The following is an 18,337-nucleotide window of genomic DNA, read 5'->3' as shown; positions in this document are numbered from 1 at the left end:
CATTGCCAAATGTTTACAAGGCTATTCCACCCAGCCTCAAGAGATCAGAAGTCTGAACATGGCCTTTGTCTCTCCACCTCTTGGTCTCATTTCCAGACTTGTATTTTTCTGTGTCTGAAAAGTAGCACTCATTTAAAGCAGTAGAAGACTGCAGTATATTGTAGTCTGTTTCACATGTCACTCAGAGGTGGGCATTCCAGTCAGATGGAAGTGGGTTGTAATAAAAGTGCACACTTTGCCCATGACTATTGCTTCTCAGAAAGTGTTTGTGTTTGATGCTTATGGTTCTAAGCATAGTACTGTGATGGTCACTGCAGGTGAAACTCCTCTTTGTGGTAAGCACCAATGTTTCTACACTTCAGAGATGTGAAACCTACTCTTGATCTCTTGCCAGTTTGGGGAAAATACTTTGACTCCTTGCAAATTGATCCAGTACATGTCTTGAGGTTTTCTATAGAATGAGTGGAGAATTAATTTATTTTTTTTTCTTACTGTAGTTGTTGCTAGTTTGTAGGCGTTGTGAGAGGTTTTTTCTAGACCATGTTATTAAATACTTGTGCCCACAAACACCAAGGAGTTCAGAAAAGAGCAGTGCTGGGGTAGAGAAGCACTAATTCTCCTCCTCCCAGAGCTATAGAGTACCGTAGCCTTGATGTCTGGGTAGGAGACCCATCCAGTGAAGTCAATGGGAAGGGAGTACCTTGTGGGTTAAAGGGAGGTTTCTGCTCTGAGGGGCATGGGATGATGTGTAGGGGGAAATCAAAGGCAAGGACCAGGACTGATCAAGGATGGGAAGTACCATGGGAAAAAGTGACAGGAAAAGGGCACAGAAGGAGGTGGCTTGTCAGTATGCTTGTCTGGCCATGCCCTGTGTGTGTCATCAGTGCAGTCTGTCCATGTCTTCATAATAGCTTTTTTTTTTTTTTTTGGTTCCCTGTGCATGGAATCTGTTGTGTGCAAGTGGGTCTGAATGCCAGCAACTGGACAAACCTGTGTGCATGCATATCGTGTGGGCATGTATGTCCTTGTGTTGTTGCCAGCAAGATCAAGTCAGAGTGGCTGCTAAGGTAAGAGATTTGAGAGCCAGGACGTGGCACAGCTGTGGGTCTGGCTAAAGGCTATGAAGAAGTGTGTGAGTCAGCTGCTGAAGCTCCCAGGAGCTAGGCTTCGGTCTGAAGAGCAGCTGAAAGAGAAGAGTGCTTCTGTGTGTGAGGACACTGGGAAGCAGGGAATCCTGGAGCCAGCTGCTGGGTAGACAGTGGCTCTAAGGCCTAACTGCTGGAGGGCTCCAGGGTGTGTGTGTGCATGTCTACATGCCCACCACTGCAGCAGGGCTGCAGGCCTGGAGGATTTGCGTATCCTGGTGCCAGTAAATGAGGAGAGCAGCTCCAGGGTGTGGAGCCAGCGGCAGGATGGCTGGTCTCGGGCACTAGAGGGACCCATCGTGTACATGGATGTGTTTCCCTCGAACAGGTTCATCCTGATCAGCCAGAGCCAAGAAGAGGATTAGGTTGTTTGTGCTGTGCTTGCATGTCTGCTGTGCTCTCTGCCTCCGGCCAGTCGTGTAAATGTGTGTGCGTTTATATACGTGCACACATTATATACTTGGGGATTTTCTGGGCATGAGTGCCTATTGGGAATACATGCTCAGGCTTGCTACTGGCTGTACCCTGAGGACATGGAACTGAACAGCCTCTTCTCTACCAGGCCAGCTGATTCAGCAGCTCCTACCATTTGGAGAGGACCTCCCTTCTCAGGGCAGAGTCAACCAGAGCAGGTTGGTTTTTAATATCTTAAAGGATGAGACCTGGATAATCTGTTCCAGCTTTAACAACTCTTACTCCCAAGGTTTTTCTCACCTTCAAAATGGAATTTACTGTATTTTGGTGTGTTGTCACTACTTCTATCACTGGATACCACTGAGGAGTGTCTGGCTCCTTTTTTACTCCCATCAGGTGTTTATACACAATGATAAAAGCCACCCAAACATTCTCCTCTTGAGGCTGAACAGCCTCCAGCTCTCAGCCTCTCCCCATATGTCAGATGCTCTAATCCCTTCAGAAACACTGTGGCCTTTCACTGGACTTGCTCCATTAAGTTTATATCCTTCATTGTACTGGGGACCCCAAAATTGGACACAACACTTCAGGTGTCTGACCAATGCTTAAATAAGAGGAATAATTGCCTCCTTCCAGTTACTGGTGATGAATTTGCTGAAATGCAGCCCAGGTACTGTTGTATTCTTTTGCTAAAGGGCTCAGGTGCAACTTTCTGTTCACAATAACTTCCAAGTCCTTTCCTACAAAGCTGCCTTCCAGTCCCCAGCTTGTACTGGCGCTTGAGACTATTCCTCCCCAGTCATGAGGCTCTGCCTTTCCCTTAGTTCAACTTCCTGAATCTCCTCTCTTCTCATTTCTCCCCCCTATTAAGGTCCTTCTGCATGGCAGCAAGTATCTGATGTGTCACCACTCCCACTTCTCTATCACCTGCAGTGACAGGCCAAAGTTTACATGTGCATCTTGTGTCAGCTTCATCAGGGCTCTCTGCTAGTTTGGGTATCTGCCAGGTAGCAACTTTACCAGTTATCTGTCCTTCATGTTGAAGACATCTCTTACTAAGACTGCTGTACTAAAAATTCAGAGCTTTGCTTTTCATCTTTCTCTCTTGCTATAGTGGCAGTGACTTGAGTAGCCATGGTTTGGTAGCCTTCTTACATCAGGTTGCAGTTCTTTAGATCTCTGCTTCTTAGCCCTCTTGTCATCTATGGTTAAGCAAGGCCTTCCCAGAAGCAGCAGTGTTAATTTATAGCTTTAAGAATTTAGAGCATTATACAGTTATGGAAACACTGTCATCTCTAGCAAGTCACATTGCTGAATGTATAGCACTTACCTTCACCAACCTAGACTTGAAAAATAAATCTTGAGATAGCTACTCTTCCCAAGTGGGAGAAAGTCTTAGGAACATCAGGGAGAATTTTTCTTTCTCCTGGACAATCTAGTCTGCAGGAGAAAGAAGTACTACTCACATGTATTTCATCAAAAACAGCAGTAGCTGCAAATATTTATGACTTAGGAATAATCACAGGATCTGTAAAACAATGGACTTGGGTGTTAGATAGATAATAAATGGGCTGAAAGAAAAAAATCTGAAGTGACCAGCTGCAAAGGTATCCTTTAATCCAATGTAATTGCACTTTCATGTTTCATCAGCAGTTAAATGGACAAAGACCATTGGCTGAAACAACTAAAGATGGATGTAAGGACCCTGCTGGGACTCATGTATGCTAAAGGTCTCAATTACATTTGAAATAAGCCAAAGAATTCCAACACAGCCTGCTCTGCCACAGGTTTATTTACAAAGTGTTATTTACAGACTATAACTGTCTTGAGATCTGATAAATAATAACATTTCCTCCACAGAGAAGGAGTAAGACAGACCACCTACACGTTTTTCTGTTACAAATACCCTATTCCAGCCAAACAAGACTATTGTCTCTTTTAAAAAGGGGCAGAGAAAAATGGATAAGCAAAGGGTTTTCTGTCCATGGCATAAGAAAAGGTATTAAGCAGATTGGAGAGATGTAAATCTCCCCTCTGAAGTGTGCATGTGCAAAACAGCAACATGCTGAGGTGATGTGATCACACAAGTTACAGTGGGGTGTGCTTCTACTCCCAGTTTCTCCTCCAAAGAAAGAAATACACCACAGGGTGGTGTTCACAGCAAGAATAGCTGCATTAAAAAATATATGCCTTACCAGCAGCCTTGTGAAGGACTGAATAGTTTGTTCCTGATGCAAAATAACAAAGAAAGAAAGGTGCTGAAGTGAGAAGGAATGTATGCCAAGGAGTGAATGAGCCCTGTCTCTACCTGTCTGTATTCTTGTGCCTGCTCCCTGAATGTCCCAATCTATCTTGAACCCTCATCTCCAACCTTAAAACGTTATCCACCACCCTCTACCCACTTTGTATTCCACATGATATACTGAGGGTCTGAAACTCCAGTATGTGGACTACAAGGCCTACTTAGTGCTGCACAAAGTAGACTGCAAAAGACAGAGAATAGTTTCTAAGACCAGTGCTCTGAAACGTACTGATGGCTGCTGTAGAGCTAAAGCAAGGGGGAACAGAAATGAGAGCAGGTGGTGTTGCCTCACGAGCTTTTTCAGTTCCAGTTGTTTTGCTTTGTTTGTCCAGTCACTCATTTGGAAGCAATTGCCATAGGAATGATTCCAAGTGATATCTGGTAGGGATGGGCATTTTTCAAGCTTAAGAATGCAGCGACTGATCACTCCTTAAAGCCTTGGATGCTGCACAAGATCCTCTTCTGGTGGCCTGGAAGCGACACTCCCATCTGTTTCAAGTCCCTGAAGGAAGTGGGAAAAGAAAGGAAAAAAAGAATTGCTACTCTTGTTCCTGAGGGATGAGGGTGTGAGTAAGGGCAGAAACAGTTACCAAGCATTAGTTCAGAAAGCTTCCTTTCACTCAGTGCCTCCTAATACACTACCTTTTCTTTAGAGGGAAGAAACTTCTAGATATTCCTGCCCTTCCCTGGCTACCTCTGCCCACCCAGTCAACTGACCTCTTCCACCTCGTGGCTGGGCCTGTGCTCCCAGTAAATCAGGACTTATGATCAAATCATCTTGTTATAGTAGCATGTCTCAACCCTTCAGCAGGTCTGTGCCTGCTCATTTGTTTCATGTAACTGCCCTAGTTGGAGATGGCAGAACATCCCTTACAAAATAACACAGCTATGTTCTGAGTCCTTCTGAGGAACCCAAAAAGATTTGCTCTATGACACAACAGTGCATGGCTGATGGAATGGGGGGGCTATCATTAGTCTGCATGGGGCTTGTGGCAAAGAAATTATCTTACAAAGTCCTACAAGGGTGGGGGAGGCAGTGAGGTCAGAGATCTGTTTGCCATCTAGTCTTTCCCCTTGTGTCTGATATGAGTTCAGAGCAGCTGAAGACCCCTGAAGAGCCTCAAGCATGGCCATGGATAGCTCAGGAATTAGTCTCACAGTCTGGGCTGCTCCCAGTTCTGGGCTGATTGTTCCCTTATAGGTCAAGAAGCCTGTCCACCTCCATTTAACTGCATGGAGAAGGACGGAGAGAAGCCTTCCAAGGGAAAATGAGTGCCTGTTCAGATGGCTCAGGGAGGAGCACAGCTACTTGTAGCACAGCCTGAGGTGCCCTGTGGGAGCCTGGCCTGCACTTACTCGGCAGTGAGCTCCAGGATGGACTCCATGGTGTCCAGGCCGGCGGTGCGGAAGTTGGAGATGTAGCGCTTCATGCGGATGGATTCCAGCCACTCGGGGATGGATCGGTAGGGGATCCCATCAGATCCACTGCAGCTGGGGAGACGGAGCGTTACCCTAGAGACACATAACCCTTCGTTAGCCAGGCAACCACCTGAAACCGACAGCACTAGGAGACAGTGACCAAAGGGGAAGCCAGCACCCTCTGCCAGGGCTCAGCCAGCTAATCCACTCTCTGCACAGCGAGGCCAGAGCAGGCCAGTGGCTCTGCCCTCTCCTGTCACCAGGAGCCAGACATGGCCGCTACCTTCTGCACACAGAGCACTCAAGCTGCACCTTTCCAGTCTGCATGGCCGCACTGCCTCTCCTCCTGCTGGGGACAGGGAGGTGAAGTGTCCCAGCTAACCCCTCCTCCTCTGGCACAGCTTGCTCACCTGGGATCAAAGTCTGCAACAGGCCGGAGGAGCTGGGGACTGGAGATGAAATGCTGCAGCTGTGCCCGGATTTCCTGGAAATGAGGCCGCCTCATCCGATCGTGTGACCAGCAACTCTTCATGAGTTCGTAGAGGATAGACGGGCAATCCACAGGCGGGGGGAGCCGGTACCCATCCTCTAAGCTTTTCATCACCTGCACAGAGACATACAGAAATTGGCCAAGAGCAGAGAATGCAGCAGAGGAGCCAGAGACCTCTGGGAGTAGCCATTCACCACTTCACAAAGTGCAGCCAGGGAGGAGTGGTGCAGATTGCACATGTATGACACAGGGCTTGGGCAGCATGGCACGGGATCAAGACACCTAAGAGATGCCATTTTTTCAGTCCTTTACTAGTTTAGCTCCCATTTGCCACTCAGGACACGTTCATGTTCATGAGAAGTGAGGAAAAGTGAGGACCAAATGGTCCTGGCACAGGCACAGTGAGAGAATGGGAACCAGACCCTGAGGAATAATTTCAACAGCATGTGCTGAGCCTAGAATGACACCTGACATAATGCACAAGAGCCAGAGGAAGGAGAAAACAAAACCAACAGAAAGTATCTCCAGATCCAAATGCCATGGCGGATTTAAACACTCTAATTTGGCTTGTTGCTGTTGACACCTCAATACTTATTGCCCTTGACTTGCTTATTGCACTGACTTTTAGCAGGGAGAGAAACATAGTAGTTACATGTTCAAAAGAAAGTCAAGACTGCAGGCTGAGGGATATCTACAAAAGTTGTGCCCACATGCCTCATTTATTTTTAAAATCAGCTCTTGAACTCAGTGTCTGTTACCTCTTGATTGGTCATGTGCCCATATGGCTTGTCACCAAATGACAGCACCTCCCACATGACGATTCCAAAGCTCCAGACATCACTGGCTGAGGTGAAAATGCGATGAGCAATGGCCTCTGGGGCTGTCCATCGGATAGGAATCTTACCACCCTGCAAAAGAGCAGGAACATAGTGTATCCACCGTGTTTCGTTGAGTTGTATTTCTCCAGTGTTTTCATGCAAGGACCTTACAAAGTGGTTCAGAGATTGGGCCCACTTCATTTGAAGTGACATGTAACCACACCAGGGAAATTTCTCAAAAGGAGAGAAATATTCCTGGAAAGTAAATGAGTTTAAGCCCTCTCTTCATTTGAATGCTACACAAAAGTCTCTGCTGTGGGAGTAAGAGCCTGGCACAGCTCTGCTTTGAAGAACACCATGCATTAGAATTACTGAAACTTTCATTAAAAGAGACACAGGGATTACTCTAGTCCAAAACTCTGATCACAGCAAGGCTATCTTCAAAGCCAAGTTTAGTAACTGAGTTCAAGAAATCAGACCTCTTATTTTGCTTCTCATTTTAACACCACAGTCCCTCTGAATTTCTTAGCAAACAAAATCAACCTGGACTCCAGAGACTAAAGCAACACCTTCTGAACCATCCACACCATGACTTGCAATTTTACTACAGGTTTCCTCAGAGAGAGCCTACAGTTAATTTACAAGGCGGAAAGATTGGGTTTGCCTTACCTTGGTTTCATAGGTTCCCTCTGCGTCATTCTCCAAAATTCGGGAGAGCCCAAAGTCAGACACCTTGCACTGGAGACTGCGCGTTACCAAGATGTTGCGGGCAGCCAGATCCCGGTGCACGTAATTGTGCTCTGAAAGGTAGGTCATGCCAGAGGCTATTCCCTGCAGCATGCTCACAAGCTGCACTGGGCTAAATTTTTCCTCATTCTCCTGCATGGAAGAAGAAGTGAGAGAAGTGACATCGATCCGCTTGGTTTCTAGTCACTGACCTTATCAACACACAAAAGTGGACTGTGGACAAGGAAAAAGGCAGTGCTGCAGCCCAAAGGTCCCACTAAGGGACAAAGGCTCTCACTAAGGGACTGGGGGTGGTCTCCAGTCATCATTAAGCAGCTGCATTTCAACTACCAAAGATGCCACTCTTGTAACTGAACAAACTGGATGGCATTAAGCTTTAGCTGCTGACAGTGGAAATGACAGTAAGCAGAAAGTAAGTGGATGTCTGGATCTTATTTCTAGTTTTATTTTATGGCCCTAAATCCAGGTCAAGTGCAAGTTCTGGCAGTACACAAGCCTATTACAGATTGGAGTTTCTCACCCGGAGGAAAGTATCCAGTGCTCCATTTTCCATATACTCAGTGATGATCATCATTGGCCTCCCTTGAGGAAAACAAGAAGGTTTCAGCCTTTTTCAAATTCTCCTATTCATGCTTTCAGTGCTCTCCATATTCCCCAACACACAGAACCATGTCCAACCCCAGCTAATACCCTGGCTCCACCGGCACAGCTGGCTGCCCCTGCTCCTTACACATCTCCCAATGATCTTGTACTCCTCCCTGTACTGCACATATGACCCTGCAGCATCCCTCACACTGTCCCAACTTCTCATCTACTCACTAGCCCTAGAAGATCTCTCTTAATACTGCCTCAGGACTCCGTTGGAAAACCATACCTCCTCCTTCCCTCATTCCCTGACATGACAATGCCTGTCTTCTCCCAGAACAGCCCCTCTCACAGCAAACTCTAAGAAAGGCCTGAGAAATGTGCCAGCTTCTGCTCTCCTCCCAGGACTCTCTCACACACACTCTTACTTACTTTTGGTGACAACTCCCTCCAGACGCACGATGTTTGGGTGATTGAACTGCCCCATAATCGTTGCTTCACGCAGGAAGTTCCACCACTGTGAGTCTGAATACGTTGACTTCAGAGTCTTGATGGCAACCACAATACGTTCTTTCCCTGAGAGCCGCAGGGACCCACGATAGACCTCCCCAAACTCTCCTGAAGACAACCAGAGACAAAATGTCACAGATGAACTTGAGGATCAACAGTGTGGGGAAACTGAAAGATGGGGAGAGCAATAAGTAACTCACCCTCTCCAATCACATTCTCCATAGTGACACAAGAGACGTCTAGTTCCTTAGTGAATTCCAGCACCCCTCTGCTGGGGTCATCATATGGTTGCAGGTCTACATAGGGTTTCAACCAGACCTTCTCTGTAGTAAAGGGAAACAAAAGAGCAAATTAACGTGTCAGCTATTTGAACAACCTTTTTAAAGCATAACTACAAAAGCAGAAGTGAATCCATGGGCTTCTGACAATTGCAGTAAAACAATCTACCAAACCTACACTAAAGAATAGAACTGTTGTGGGGAGAGGCAAATTACATCAGAAAAGCCATGCCGGTATCTGGTTACAAACTAATGTTTCTTTTCATTCCTTCCAACACATTCTAGGCTTCCCCCTGGTTTTATTACTCCTTTGAAGCTCACCTCTCTCAAAGCCTGAAGTGCTGTAATCTGGCCGTGCATGTCTCCGACGAGCCCGCCTGGAACATCAGAAAGAGTTGTGAAAATGAAATGGTCAGCAGACAGCAAAGGAAAAAGCAAGACTTCCGAGGTGTCAGCTCTAGCTGGTTAGGGACAGAGCTCAGGGTAGCACACAGCAAAGTGGAACCTGACACTGTACCTACTTGGAAAAGTACAGCGGGTAATAAAATGTGATGCTTCATTAACATTTAGATATGAAGTTTGTTTTCATACAGGGAGTTTTATGCTAAGTTTACAGATGAATTTCTATTTATTTCAGGTTTTCTGTACACTTTCAGTAGAATATCTGATCTTCTTAAAACCAAGCAATAGCAGCCTTATAGACATTGAGAAGGAAAGTGGAATTCTGTATATGGGTAGAGTACCTCAACAGTAATAGTATATGGAAAATGGTTTGAAATGACTGGATACATGTATTACCACTCAACTGGTCAGCAGTTATAGAAATGATTGTACCATAATAATGTTTTTATTCCTCTGTAATGATAAAAATATGATACTGCTGGATTATTTTCTCAGAAAACTGAGAAATCATGATGTATTCCTCTGTTCCCAACAGTAAACATTATCTTATAATATCAATCCCTCCAATCCTGCTAATCAAAATTACTTACTGAGACCCTTTCCATCTTGCTGCAGCACACTGGTGTTTTTCTTCTCTAACTAATGTCTACCTATGCAATATCCTGTGAGAAATCAGGGCCTCCCTTTCTCAAGCTCCCATAGCTCAGCTATTCCTACATCTATACCTTTTTCAATATCAAAAATCCATACTTACTTTCGCCAAAACATGAAAAGTCCCAGAATTAGTGCAATAAATAGGAAAACTCCAAAGATAATAGAGACTATGACTCCACCAGACAGAGCTCCTGTGTCTGCAGAAACAAAGAGAGAGGCCATATCACTTAAAAGACAATACCTATTAGTCTGGAATATACCAACCAGCTTCTACCAGTGCATGGCATTAGGCATGTTATAGCTACTCATCTTCCAGGTGGCAGAGCCACCAGATGGGAGTCCTATCACACAACTCATGTGCACAGAGCATCTTCTGGTGGTCATCTGGTTGACTCTTATCTACAGTCTTGGTCTTCCAGTTGAGTAATTTATCCCTATGTCTGATTTCCTCCCTAAATTTCACGACACTTTCAAAAATGAAGAACGGATGTTCCTTCCCTCCCACTCCTATCCAACATTCCTTTCAGATCAGGCCCTTCTTCCCGCTCAGTAGCTGATTTGAACCACGGCAAAGCAAAGACATGATTTTCCCCAACATTCTAAAGTGACTCTTCTTGTTTCTGAAATTAATTACATGCTCCCTTTCCATCAATATCTGAGGCTAGTCCTTTGCCTAATTACCCTAACAAAATCCCCTCACTGCTTAGGACTCCTGAAGCAACTACTGACTTACAAACTTGCAGTCTATCATATTCCTGTTTTCTCAAAACTGAGCATCAGGTGGTTTCATTCTGTGATTGGACGGCTTTCAGAATGTGTTCACATAACACAGGCTGTCTCCTTCCATTTAGGTTCTCAAGCTAAAGCTAGGAATTTCCACAAAGTATATTTGAATTCATCAGAGAAAATGCTATATTTCCTCTGCTGGTCTTTTAAAAAACTTATTTCCCATAATTAAAAAAAAAATTAAGAACTTAAAATGTATTAATGGAGAAATAATGAGAATCTATTTTTAATATTTTCCCAAAAGAGATTTAGGAAAAGATCTGGAAGAAAGGAAATCCCCAAATAATTTTTTTTTTAATAAATGAGCAGATTTTAAAGCAAGGAACAGATGATACACAGAACTGTGTAGGGAAGTGTTTCCTAAAATCTAGTCCAATGGTCAGCATTCATAAAGCCTAGTTATTTTTCCTCTGATTCATCCCACTAAAATTATTAAAAATCACCAGCTTAGTTAAGCAGAAAGCAAGAGACAGAGCTAATGTCCTTGCTTTGTTAAAATTAAAAAGCTAAGATTTGGAAGCTTAAATAGTATCTTTATTGATAAAATGGACAAGCTTTTAGATACAAGCTTTTAGGACTTCTGAAGGGATTTAGGGATCTAAATTATGAAATTCAGATTTAAATAAAAAATTTCCCCCCTGCAAATCCCGCACTAATATTCCTAGACTATAACAACTAAAAAAATGTTCCTTATATTACCAAACAAGAACTCTCATCAAATGAAACCTTGCTAGCACTTCTTTTTTATCCCTTTCATATTCAAAATACCTTTGCCTTGGCATGATAAGGTGGTCAACTTTCATTTGAAACAAAGCATAATATTGATGAAAGTATTTTCTAACATATTCTTTCTTAATCAAAACAATTGTGCATACTAATTTACATCTTTTTCACAGGGTCTTTGTAGCACATTATTTAATTGCTTAAACATAATTTTTGTTATCATCATTTGTCACTGTGACTTCATGAAGATTTTACCAAAAGCTCCTGGTGCCAAAAGGGGCCCAATCTTTATATTCCAGTAATGGTATCCCAACTCCTTCTCAGCTTTCACGTTGTTAATTTAACTATTTAGTTACGTTAAGGTATGCCTTAGCTTTCTTCCTCGTGTCCTTATTTAATTACAAATTTGTCTTTCAGCACTTCAATACATGCATTTCTAAAGTCATCTATAGGGTCAATAGGAGCCTATGGAATGAAGATAGAGCAAATTCCATTTTAGAAAACTTTAGATTAAGGGAAAGTTTCTGGGTGACCCAGGGAAAGAGAAGGTTAGATGCCAGTCCTATATAAGATGTTCTTTGACACAAGAGAAAGGTCTATCTTGTGCCCCTGATAGCTTGGCCTTGTACACATTGTACTTTGGTGAAGAATTTTTTTCAGTGGCACATGCCATCTCTTTGGGCAGAGCTACATTCAGGAGCTGGACTATATAAAACGGAACTGATAAAGCTGGAAAAAACAGTACTGAGAACCTCTGAGTTCTCCTTCTCACTAGTAATTGGCACACAAAAGGAAGCATATGGTAATCATTTGACCAGTGTTCAAACTTAGAAACATTAGCCAAAATTACAACGTCTTTCAAGAACTAAATGAAGGTCAGGTTGAGTCTTGTGCCAGTACAACACACTAAACTGAGACTGATCAGGTCTAAAGAGGAAAGTGCAAGCAAATTTTATACAACAGCAAGGAAACAAGAAAAATGCCTTTTGCCTTTACAAAGCAACAGGCTTGGCCCTGGTGACAAGGAACTCCTGAGAGTGGTGTCTTGCCTTACAGCCAGAACAACACAAAAAGAGATCCATGCACAATCTGATGGGGGAGTTTCTCCCCAGTGAGATTCCAGTGCTTGTCCTTTACCTGGTGGGAGGGTGCGAAATTCCTGCTCGGGGGAGTAGGGCCCAGGCCCAAGGGGAGTGATGGATCTCACACGGAGCAGGTAGGCTGTGTCTGGCTGCAGGTCTCTCAGAGTGACGTTTGGCTCGAGAAGGTGCTTCACTGTGTAACGTGCCTCCTCTCCCTGCAGCAACCAAACAGCATCAAGTAACAAACGCGTCTTGAACCAGAGGACACTTCCACCCCTTTGGGTGAAAGGGGAAAGGGCAATCAGGCCAGCCTCACCTTCTCAAAGAACATGACCTCATACTCCACTGAGGTCCGGCTGCGCTGCCGTGGGGCGAGCCAAGAAACAGAAAGACTACTGTCATCTCTCTGTGTCAGAATAAACTGGGATACTGTCACTGGAGCTGCAGTGGGAGAGAATAGAGATTGTGAGGGAGAAATACAAACGAAATGCAGACTACGTCCTCTCTCCACCAGAAGGTCTGGTCATATCATGCAACTGGAACTGAGTCTCATTGCCACTGTCATTTTTCTCTTATGTGGTGGAAGGGAAATGTGGTTGTAATTAACTGCTTTCCATGAATAGTATGCTTCTGCCCCAACACTGGAAGCGTAACTTTGTTTGGCCCTCAAAACAACATCAGTGTTCCAAGAAATTACATTTATTCCAGGACTGCACTGAAAGTATCCAATTTGAAATAAAAAATATTAGGATTTTATGTTCCTACAGCAGCAGTAGCACAGCTATCCTATGCAATGATTTATGAATGCAGCTGCATTGCACAAGGGTACAGAGAAACTCAATGCTCAAAATTTCTCAGCTGACTGCAAATGCATGCTGTTCATGAATAAAAAGATAATTCTCAAGAGTCTGGAAGGACTGAGGAGTTAAGCCTGGTTCTCTCCTTGTCCTTCATCATCATCAGGAAGTGATGAGGCAAGCCAAAAGTAGCTCTGCTTTTCTAGCTCAGAGTTGTGCTGCCCCCGCATAGCATCAGGAAGAAAAGTCATATTTTGTTCCTAAATTAGAACCCGAGAAATGCACCAAGGGCTGTTGAGCACTGTGATGTCACTTTTCTATAATCACATTTCATGGTGCTCTGGAAAGTATTTACAGGACAGCCAAACTAGCCAGATTGAAGCTAATCTACAGAAATGTATCGAGATTTAACATCCTCATCCCTCCATGCTTTCAAAACCCTTTTTTTCCAGTTACGCCAGGGTTTCTGTTGGGTTTGGTGTTTTGCAATATCTGAGTCATGGGAAATATTTCAGGACACAGCCCTCGGTGTGACATGGAGGGCTTCATCCTCCTCATCTCTGTTAAGTTATTGGCAGAATCATAGCTCTTGGTGGATAATGATTACTGCTACTTTGATTTGCAAGGAATATGACTAATGGACTTCACATGCCAGAAGCAGAGGTACTTTAGAATCCTTATCATACCATACCAACACATGTGTCAGGCAGAAGGAGAAGATGGAGAAAGCTTAAATATTCAAAGAGATTCCTCTTCCTTTTCATGATGAGCAGGAAGAAATTCTCTCTGCTTCTGCTAACCTGCATGTCCAACTGAGACCCAGACAGCTGGAGCAGTTCTCTGTGGAGAAGGTCCCATTCCTGAGACACCATTATGGGCTTCCACAGTGAATGTGTAATTGGTGTAAGCTTCTAGGCCATCCACATCCACCGCAGGTTTCGTGAGACCAGAGGCACTGGGGGAGAACACCACACCAGCCTCGCAGGGCTCACAGGACGGGAACTGGCAGCGCTGGCAGAAGACTGTGTAAGTCAGGTCCTTCCTCCCTCCGTGGTCACTGGGTGGCTGCCACCACAGACTCAGCTGGGTGCCAAGGAGGGAGAAGGTGACATTGCGGGGAGCCGAGGGTGGGCCTACAGGAGCACAAAAGGAAGTGTTAGATCCACTGTTAGTGCCCAAAGTTCTGTGACAGCCTCCCCTCTGCTGATGCATCTCAAATGGAGCCCTCTCTTCACCCCAGCCTCTCCCTCTCTCATCTCAGTTTTCTAACCTTTTGTTTCTTCCCCTGTATCATTGCTCACAGAATCACAGAATGGTTTGGGTTAGATGAGACCTTAAAGATCTTCTAGTTCCAAACACCCCTTAAAGATCTTCTAGTTAGGTATTCCACCAGGGACACCTTTCACTAGACCCAGTTCCTCCAAGCCTCATCCAACCTGGCCTTGAACCCTTCCAGGAATAGGACACACACAGCCTGTTCCATGAGACACCCTCATCATAAAAAATTTCTTCCATATGTCCCATCTAAATCTACCCTCTTTCAGTTTGAAACCATTGTCCCTTCTGCTGTGACTACAGGCCTTGGCATAAAAACCTTTCTTCATCTTTCTTGCAGGTCCCACTAAGTATTGAAAGGCCACAAGATGAAAGGCCCGAAGCTTTCTCTTCCCAGACTGAACAACCCCAACTCTCTCAACCTTTACTCATAAGAGAGGTGTTCCATCACTACACTCATTTTTAGGGCCCTCCTCTGGACCTGATCCAACAGGTCCATGTCTCTCTTGTACTGTGGGCCCCAGACCTGGATGTAGCCCTCCAGCTGAGGTCTCACAAGAGCAGAGTGGAGGAAGAGAATCCCCTCCCTCACCCTGCTGGCCACATGCTTTTGATGCAGTCCACTTGACTTCCTGGGCTGCAAGCTCACACTGCCAGCTCATGCCAAATTTTTCATCCACCAGTACTCTGTGGTGCTGCTCTCAATAAATTCATCCCCCAGCCTGTCTGGATATTGTTCTCTCTTTCTGTGTGCAACTCACGGGTGCAAGCAATGTTCTGGCCCTCTGATGGTGCTCGGTAGAAGCCTGCATTGCAGGAACAAGACGTAGCCCCTGACTCGTTGGACAAGCTGTTGGGGGGGCACTTCAGGCAGCGTTTAGCATCCAGGGAGTGGCGGTAGAACCCTCGCTGGCAGGCTGTGGAAGGACAAACAAGAGATAATCAATAAACCATCAACAAAAAACTGCCTGGCTGTTCCACTCAGCTTCCTGAACGCTCCTTTATCTGCCTCCATTTTTCTAGTTCACAGAAATATTTAGGTTAGAAGGAACACCTGGACACCTGGCAGTCACCTAGATCAATTATCTCAAGAGAGAAGATGCAAGCTCAAGGTAGCATCAGTATTATGACAGGGCTTGCAGACTGAAGAAGCAGGATCTAATTCCTCACAGATGCTGTATGAATACAGAATCCAGTCAACCTCGGAAACTTCTTCCAATGTAAACCCAGACTGGTCCCCACCTTGACCTTCATGCTTTCCACACCATAAATAAGAACCATAAATATTAGCTACAAATCCTCGCACTCTTCTTCAGAATCTTCTGCTTGCTGACTTCATATGGGGTAGCCACTAGGTTTTTCAGCAGAAGCATCTTTTCTGATTTCAGGTGTTGTACCAGTCCATCACCTAGCAGAACCCTGGGGAATATCTAGGAAGCTTTCGGTTCACCCCACAGCATCAAGTGTAACTGGCTATGGAGCCAACACAGACTGCAAAAGGATAGGTGTCACGTGTTTTCTGCTTCCAGTCCTACAAAAATGAGCAGTCACACTCTCTTAGTATAACACCTGACAACCTATTTTTGCTGTGTTACTATTAGTTCAATCCACAGAAACACAGGTCAGCTTACCAGTTATCTCAAGGTCAATGCTTCACCTCTACGGTTGTGTAGCAGGGAGGAGAAAATCAATGACAGAGCTGAAGGCAATCTGTGAATTTAGTTGTTTGACAGCCTGTGCTAAATGAATCAAATATTCTTTAGCTAAAGAAACAACCAACCTATTTCTGATCAGATGGTTGAGAAATGCATACACCAGTTTTCTGCCAGAGCTACCACTTTGCAGTTAACTTGCGCATTGGGGGAATGACCCTTTTAATATTGCACTATAAAAGCAACAACATCCTGTGTAATCCCTCAGGAGATCCCAATGGAGAAAACCATCTGTTCAGGAGCCTCACACAAATGGCTTACTGTGGTGGAGCGTAGCACAGGAAAGGATTCTTTATCCAGAAGACAAAAAAAACCCAGCCCAGTCATTCCTACTGTGTGACAGAGGAACAACACCTGAGGGACCTTGAAAACTTTCCACTAACACAGACCAAAACAGACTACTCATCATCAGTCTGCAGAAGGGATCCTTAAAGAGCCTAGAAAAGAGAAACAATCACCAGTAGGAGCAACCAGCACCTTCTGATTCCAGGAAATGACAGAACTACTCAGGAAAATCTATCATTCTGAGATACAATCATGCAGCTATGTGATTAATGATAGCAAATACCATTGAAAATAATTAAAAGGCTCAAGTATTGATTGTCACAGCCCAAGGAGATTCCATTTATACTCCAGATCAAATCAGCTCTTTGAGAAACAGGCAGTAAAAGTTACTTTGATCTTCAGGCTGCTCACAACTGAGAACACTTCTACATGCTGGACTGAAGATGAAAGTTTTGAGGCCTCCTGCCACTTTGCTCCAGCGTAAGATTTGAGAGCTCCTGACATTGGATCAGTTTGGGTCAGGAGAACTTTGATGTGAAAAACAAAGGAAGCGCGTGGCCACATTCTTGTATAACACAGAGGTTCTGGTGCTACCTGTATAATGCTACCTGCCACAGACAGGACACAATATACATACACTCTTATCAGGCTGAGACCGACTGCAAGTAAACCATAGAAATTTGGGGTTGGGAACATTTGCAAGTATCACAGAATCAGTTAGGCTGGAAAAGATCCCTGAGATCATCAAGTCCAACCTGCGACTACCATAGCAACTAGACCATGGCACTAAGTGCCACATCCGGCCTTTCCTTAAACAACTCCAGGGGTGGCCACTCCACCACCTCCAAGAGCAGCCCATTCCAATGTCTAATCATCCCTTCTGTGAAGAAATTCTTCCTAATGTCCAACCTAAACCAGCTAGAGACTACATCCTCTTGTCCTGACACTACTTGCCTGGGAGAAGAGACTGATCCCCACCTGGCTACACCCTCCTCTCAGGTGTTTGTAGAGAGTGATACAGTCTCCCCCGAGCCTCTGTGCCAAATACCCCCAGCTCTTCCAGCTGCTCCTCGTAAGAGTTGAGTTCCAGAATAGGTAATTCTGACCCCAGGAGAGCCTCTGTTCCCCCAGTTCTGAGCTCCAGTGCCATCTGCTGTGTCAGTGGCGGTGCCGAGCTCCTCCAAGTAGGAGATGCCTTGCAGGGAGACAACAGCTCGGCAGAGAGGCCGCGGGTCGGGAGCGGCACGGGACACTAGGATGGAAGGGACAAACCCGGGAGATGCACGGGGCACTCGGGTCGAAGAGACAAACCCGGGAGATGCACAGGGTACTCGGGTGGAAGGGACAAACCCGGGAGCCGCACGGGGCACTCGGGTGGAAGGGACAAACCTGGGAGATGCACGGGGCACTCGGGTGGAAGGGACAAACCCGGGACAAACGCGGGGCACTCGGGTGGAAGGGACAAACCCGGGACAAACGCGGGGCACTCGGGTGGAAGGGACAAACCTGGGAGATGCACGGGGCACTCGGGTGGAAAGGACAAACCCGGGGCACTCGGGTGGAAGGGACAAACCCGGGAGATGCAAGATGCACGGGGCACTCAGGTGGAAGGGACAAACCCGGGACAAACCCGGGGCACTCGGGTGGAAGGGACAAACCCGGGAGATGCACGGGGCACTCGGGTGGAAGGGATAAAACCCGGGACACTCGGGTGGAAGGGACAAACCAGGGACAAACCCGGGGCACTCGGGTCGAAGGGACAAACCTGGGACAAACCCGGGACAAACCCGGGGCACTCGGGTGGAAGGGACAAACCCGGGACACTCGGGTGGAAGGGACAAACCAGGGACAAACCCGGGACACTCGGGTCGAAGGGACAAACCCGGGAGCTGCCCGAAGCACTCGGGTGGACG

The 18,337-nt window shown here is 45.5% G+C and overlaps 1 protein-coding gene across 1 annotated transcript in view; it reads right to left on the bottom strand.

The window, feature by feature from the left end:
• Nucleotides 1-3,333: 3,333 nt before the first annotated feature.
• Nucleotides 3,334-18,337, bottom strand: part of EPHA1 (EPH receptor A1) — a 34,635-nt gene continuing 19,631 nt past the window's right edge. The window contains exons 5-18 of the mRNA XM_056504337.1: nt 15,189-15,344; nt 13,953-14,285; nt 12,672-12,796; nt 12,411-12,570; nt 9,865-9,961; nt 9,030-9,085; nt 8,631-8,753; nt 8,353-8,538; nt 7,856-7,917; nt 7,258-7,467; nt 6,529-6,678; nt 5,691-5,884; nt 5,218-5,373; nt 3,334-4,363 (exon numbers count right to left, since the gene is read on the bottom strand). Of these exons, the coding sequence (XP_056360312.1) occupies nt 4,285-4,363; nt 5,218-5,373; nt 5,691-5,884; nt 6,529-6,678; nt 7,258-7,467; nt 7,856-7,917; nt 8,353-8,538; nt 8,631-8,753; nt 9,030-9,085; nt 9,865-9,961; nt 12,411-12,570; nt 12,672-12,796; nt 13,953-14,285; nt 15,189-15,344 (2,087 nt within the window). The 3' untranslated portion in view covers nt 3,334-4,284. The remainder of the gene's footprint in view (nt 4,364-5,217; nt 5,374-5,690; nt 5,885-6,528; nt 6,679-7,257; nt 7,468-7,855; nt 7,918-8,352; nt 8,539-8,630; nt 8,754-9,029; nt 9,086-9,864; nt 9,962-12,410; nt 12,571-12,671; nt 12,797-13,952; nt 14,286-15,188; nt 15,345-18,337) is intronic.

The sequence above is a fragment of the Oenanthe melanoleuca genome, chromosome 1 (assembly GCF_029582105.1).
Source record: "Oenanthe melanoleuca isolate GR-GAL-2019-014 chromosome 1, OMel1.0, whole genome shotgun sequence".
Lineage (NCBI taxonomy): Eukaryota > Metazoa > Chordata > Aves > Passeriformes > Muscicapidae > Oenanthe > Oenanthe melanoleuca.
The sequence above is the reverse complement of the archived record's forward strand: the minus strand, read 5'-3'. Positions and strand labels throughout refer to the sequence as shown.